The following is a 5,481-nucleotide window of genomic DNA, read 5'->3' as shown; positions in this document are numbered from 1 at the left end:
TATTATTATTAGGAGAAAAATAATAATAATAAATAAAGAAATACGAAATGCATCTAACATAGACAGAGTGATATTTCTGTGTCTTAGTTTCTTTATTTCTTTCCCCTTGTTTTCCTTTTCTATCTTTCCTCGTTGGAACCCTAAATCACTTCACTGCTTCTCTCGAAAAGGAAAAGATCGGAATTGAGAAATTGAGAGTGAGAGAGAAAGAAAAGGGGATCCGAATGGAAGGAATGCTATCGGCAAATGACCAACAGAGCATGGTCTCTTTGTTCTTGGAGGTTGCTCAGGGCCAGACCACTGAGACTGCTCGACAGTTCTTGCAGGTTCCTCTCATTATTGTTTCTAATTTATTAGTGTTTGTTGAAGATTTATTGTGATTCTAGAATTAGGGTTTATTTTTTAAAAATTTTAGTTTCTGGACTTTGAAATGGTTAGAAATCTTTGCCTTCATCGGTGGTTATGTTTGGTCACCGAAAAATTCATTCTTTTAGCTTATTGTGATGACAATTAGAAAATTGGTTGTATCTATCACGGAAAAAGTTGAAATCTCGCTTGATCAGTGATTCTTTTGAAATCTATCATGAAAAAATAGCTCTTTTAGCTTATTGTGATGACTAAGACTGGTGTGTTGGGAATTTGCTTATAGGTTCTGATTTGTGATGAAGTTATTTTCTTTAAAACTGAAATTCTGTTTGATAAGTGGTTAATGGTTATAGTGTCTGTCATGAAATTTAATCATCCTTTTAGCTTATTGTGATAACAATACCCTACATTATGTCTATCTTGAAACATAATCACACGTTTAGCTTATTGTGATGACAATTATAAAATGAGCATGCTTAAAGATTTGCTTGTAGCTATTGGTACTTCGATGGATATGCTTTACTTAAAAAAAAAAGAAAACTATAATCTTGTAGCTCTTGCATGAAGAATCATCCTTTTAGGTTTTATCCTCTTTATAATGATGGCAATGTGTAGATTTTCCTCTTGTATAGATTTATCAAATTTTGTGAACCTGTGATACTGGTAACACAGGCAACAAGTTGGAAACTTGAGGAAGCTCTTCAGCTGTTCTTGATCGGCAATGATGCTGGGTCTTTGCCACCACCATCACACTCTCCACCTTTAGAAAATGTTGAATCTTGGACTGATCAACCATCAAGGTAAGTTGGGGTGTCTAACTACGATTTATAAGTTATAATCCTAAGTGAGCACTTTTTAGTTGGTTGTTTGACTCATACTTGTTGCTTTAGTGAACCAAGGAAGGAAAGTGAGAGTAGTGACCACAATGTCAATGATCCAGATGAAGTACGCCCTCCCTTACCTGTTATACGGGAAACTCTTTATGAGGATTCAATGCTCTTTAGGTATGTTTCACCATTCTAATTTCTTTGCTTGCCTTGTAAACTGATAGTTTATATTCCAAGAGAAATGCATATCTGGTGTTTTTATTGCTCTTTTTGTCATTCTTGGGATTACTTAATGTGCAATATGGTTTTTCCCTGTCAGATATTTATTATGTATTTTATCATGTCATGCAGAGGATCAAGGTTTGCACCCCGTTCACAAGAGCCTAACTCTTTAATAGCATTTCGTAACTTTGAAGAGGAAATGAGACGTCCTGGGGTTTGGGAAACAGAGCAAGGTGCTGCTTCGACAGCAGAAACTTCTAGGGATAATCTTGCTTCACTCTATCGCCCTCCATTTCATCTGATGTTTAATGGCACTTTTGATAAGGTAAATCTCCTGCTTAGTGTTGACTGTAGATTCTGCTAGAGGTGTAACTGGCACAACATCTATTTATGAAATATTTAAAGTGATAATAATGTTTTAGATCTCTTTTACACCTCTCTTTTATTTATAATGATTTTTTCCTTAAAAAAATGTCTAGTTCAGATAAAGATGAAGTTGCGCCGAATAATTGTACTTATGTAAATAAGGAACCTTAACAGCTTTTGATCAGTATTTAGTAATGTGTGTTGAGGTTTGGGATTTTGTTGTTGTGTTCTTTATTCCTTAGACTAATACTGTTGTGGGGTGGTTTAGTTCCTTGTTTAGAAATTGATATACAGGCTCCTTAATTATCCTATGCTGTTATTATAGCTTATGTAGGCCTTCCTCTTACATGACTTATTTGCAGTCTTATGCAAGTTTCTGGATATGACAAAAATCATGTGTACTTCATATAAGAGAAGTTAGCTGGAAGTATGAGAATGATTTTTGTTGGTTTCACTTATTATCTTTTTTACTTGTTATTTGTAGTGGCAGTTTACATCTAAAATTCATTTGGAAACACAATATTCATTTGCATATCTTAGTTTATGGGATTTCCTTGCATTTGCGGTGTGTCAATGGCACTAGATTGGTATTGTGTTTATTTATATCTATTCAAAATGTAAGCCATTCATATATATACAATTATGACCAAGTTTTGTCCTTGACCACAGGCAAAAGGTGCTGCTTCCATGCAGGACAAATGGCTGTTGCTGAACATTCAATCCACTACAGAATTCAGCTCTCATATGGTATTATATTCTCATGCAAATTGACCCCTTTACATTTTCTTTACATGTTTGTTTCGGCATTAACACTGTTGTACTTAATGTTTTGCTTTGTGAAGCTTAATCGTGATACATGGGCCAATGAAGCTGTTTCTCAAACCATTAGCACAAACTTCATATTCTGGCAGGTTAGCTTGTTGCTATATTAATTCATTTTAAGTGTTATTTTGTCAAAAGAATTTATGACTTTTACTTGCACTTTCCAATTTTCTCTGGGGTTTTCCAAAGGACCGAGATGTTTATGATGGCTTTTCTTTTGAAGTTGGAATTTCAGATGATGTGAAAATTGATATTCACAACATCATTATTTTTTGCTGATATAGACATGTGGTGCACCGTGCACCTGGATTTCTGTCGTGTTATATGTTTTCATTTTGTTTCATTTGTTGCAACGTTTCCTTTCTTAATTATTTTTCTTGTCATATAGGTATATGATGATACAACTGAAGGAAGAAAAGTCTGCACTTATTACAAACTGGAATCGATTCCTGTAGTGCTTATTATTGATCCCATCACTGGCCAAAAGATGCGATCATGGTCTGGAATGGTTCAGCCTGAAAGCTTACTAGAAGTATGGAAATTCCTACTGGGGAATCTCTGAAAACATTATTCATATACATTAACTTTGAACATGTTTTGCTCTTTATAATTACTGATTCAAAGAGTCTTATGCTTTACTTTAGGGTCTACTAGCATTCCTTGATGCAGGGCCAAAGGATCATCACATGACCTTATCTCACAAGCGTCCTAGAGGAGCTTCTAGCCCACCTAAGGCTAAAGGTTTGCACTGGTTTATGTTTCTGTAGCAGTTTGTTTTGGCCTTTAGGAGGATGACTTCATATTTCATGTGTCTTTCTTGTTATTGTAAAGCCATAGGCACCCTATAGACATATGATTTTCCTATTTTTTTTAAATAACATAATAATTTAAGAAAATAAAGGGTAGCTCGGTGTACAAAATCTCGCGTTACGCAGGGTTTGGAGAAGAACCACACCAAAGGGTGTAATGATTTAAGAAAATATTTATAAGAAAAAGAAAGTTTCATTAAAATAATTAGAAGTTAGTTAGAGTAAGCGAAGTTGAAAATGTGAGTGATTTTCTTTATATTGGTCAATTGGAAATGTAGCCTTGTATAGGAAATAAAGATGTTTACTTATTTACTTTCTTTCTAGCCATCAACACTTCAATTAAGATGGATCTTGGCTTCGCCCAATTTCTAATCATGCAATCTCTTTCATTATGTTTTGAGGATTGAAAATCTTGTTTTCACTGCCTGGGTAATATGCACATCATAACTTGTGAGGAAGTTATCTTTGGCATATTTTTTGTATTATCATGATAACTTTTCTGATGCTACAGCTATTGTAGATTCAGACGAGAATAAAGATGAGGAAGAGGAAATCCAAAGAGCTCTGGCAGCATCGATGGAGGGCATGATTGGATCTAATGTTGCGGCTGGAAGTGACAACAAGGAGGCAGATTCTGCTGTCAGCCAGCAAGAGGCAGCCTTGCCCAAGAGGCCCTCATACCCAGTACTCCCCGAAGAGCCTAAAGCTGAAAGAAGTCTCCTGTGCAGGGTTGGTGTTCGGCTTCCAGATGGACGCCGGGTTCAGCGTAACTTTTTACGCACAGATCCTATTCAGGTAAAAGCATTGCTGTCACTTATCACATGTCTTGTGGATAGTGTTACGTCTTGCATCTTACGTCTGGTATAGCCTTCTGCTGATTTCTTGTTATTTCTGTATACCATAAATGTTTTTCTTCTATCGTGAGGAGGTATTACTAGATTGTTGAGGAAAAGGCTTTGTAGTCATTTGATAATTGATATATTGTCTTATTTTATACAAGAAATCCTTCTGTGATCATGAAAATACCATGTGGATATGGATGCAACCAATAAGAGAAATTACGAATGTATTTGGTTTGCATTTTCATTTTCATTGTTTTTTGTTTTATGAATTTTGAGAAGAAAAATGAGAAAACAAGATATGAAAATAGAAGACATTATTTACTGAAAACATAAAATACTGAAAACGGAAAATACTGAAAATGAAAACGTAAACCAAATGCACTGTAATTTTTTAATATAGTCCCTCCTCCAACTAACTTGCACTCTCTGATTGTTGTTTTGTTTCCTCTTGAAGCTGCTGTGGTCATTCATTTCAGCTCAAGTAGGAGATGAGACAAAGCCATTCAGATTAGCACAAGCAATTCCTGGAGCCAACAAAGTTCTTGACTATGAAAGCAATTCAACTTTTGAAGAATCAGGGCTTGCAAATTCCATGATCTTTGTCACTTGGGACTGAGTTTAGCTTTTAAGACTCGGAGAATTTTTAATGTTGGTTTCTTCTGATATGATGAGGATTGAGGCTGGTTTATCATCAAAGGAAAAGGGGGAGTTTTTGTTTAAACTTCTTGTGTATATTTTATGAATCCGAATGATGAATAGACTTTCAATTAATGGAATTTTTTTTTTCTTTTGGGTACAAAAAGAAATATTCCTGTGCAAGTTTCAAGTTTCGGATTCTGTTTATAAATGAGAAATCTCACTATAAAGTTGAATACTATTGTCAAATAATTGAGAATCAAATGGTGTGTTAAGCAAATGTTATAATGTTGAATTGCATAAATGTTTTAAAAATCATTTGTTGGAAGAGTTTATATGTAATAGATTTTTTTTGAAAATTTTGTAACAATTTAAATATTCTCAAATTCATTAAAAACAAAATACGAAAATAAATATATAAATATGTCATCATTTATATGAATATAAATAATTTGATAATATAATAACTTATATATTGAAGATTATTTAAATGTGCAATATTATGTTCTTTTAAAAAAGTTAATTTTTGTATCATTTTTTTCTAAAAACATTTTAAACACTAATAACTTTACTTACTTTTAATATTATCAC

At 33.8% G+C, this 5,481-nt stretch overlaps 1 protein-coding gene across 2 annotated transcripts; it reads left to right on the top strand.

The window, feature by feature from the left end:
* Nucleotides 44–5,126, top strand: LOC107626703 (plant UBX domain-containing protein 7). Of its 2 annotated transcripts, none has more exons than XM_016329693.2 (10): nucleotides 44–326; nucleotides 1,039–1,166; nucleotides 1,257–1,370; nucleotides 1,545–1,740; nucleotides 2,451–2,528; nucleotides 2,624–2,692; nucleotides 2,992–3,135; nucleotides 3,248–3,344; nucleotides 3,933–4,207; nucleotides 4,709–5,126. In XM_016329693.2, exons 1-10 carry the CDS (start codon nucleotides 225–227, stop codon nucleotides 4,868–4,870), a joined length of 1,365 nt encoding a protein of 454 aa, XP_016185179.1. In that variant the 5' UTR covers nucleotides 44–224; the 3' UTR covers nucleotides 4,871–5,126. The 2 variants fall into 2 exon arrangements, with proteins under 2 accessions (XP_016185179.1, XP_016185116.1); XM_016329630.2 differs by having other exon boundaries at nucleotides 3,924–4,207.

This window comes from Arachis ipaensis, chromosome B01 (genome assembly GCF_000816755.2).
Source record: "Arachis ipaensis cultivar K30076 chromosome B01, Araip1.1, whole genome shotgun sequence".
NCBI lineage: Eukaryota > Viridiplantae > Streptophyta > Magnoliopsida > Fabales > Fabaceae > Arachis > Arachis ipaensis.
Note: the sequence above shows the minus strand (reverse complement) of the source record. Positions and strands in the feature narration are given on the sequence as shown.

Excerpts from the sequence above, each read along its gene's own strand:
- LOC107626703 (XM_016329630.2), top strand. The coding sequence starts at position 225 with ATGGAAGGAATGCTATCGGCAAATGACCAACAGAGCATGGTCTCTTTG. Across the intron at positions 1,371-1,544 it reads GAGGATTCAATGCTCTTTAG|AGGATCAAGGTTTGCACCCC; the intron begins GTATGTTTCACC and ends CATGTCATGCAG. Across the intron at positions 2,693-2,991 it reads CAAACTTCATATTCTGGCAG|GTATATGATGATACAACTGA; the intron begins GTTAGCTTGTTG and ends CTTGTCATATAG.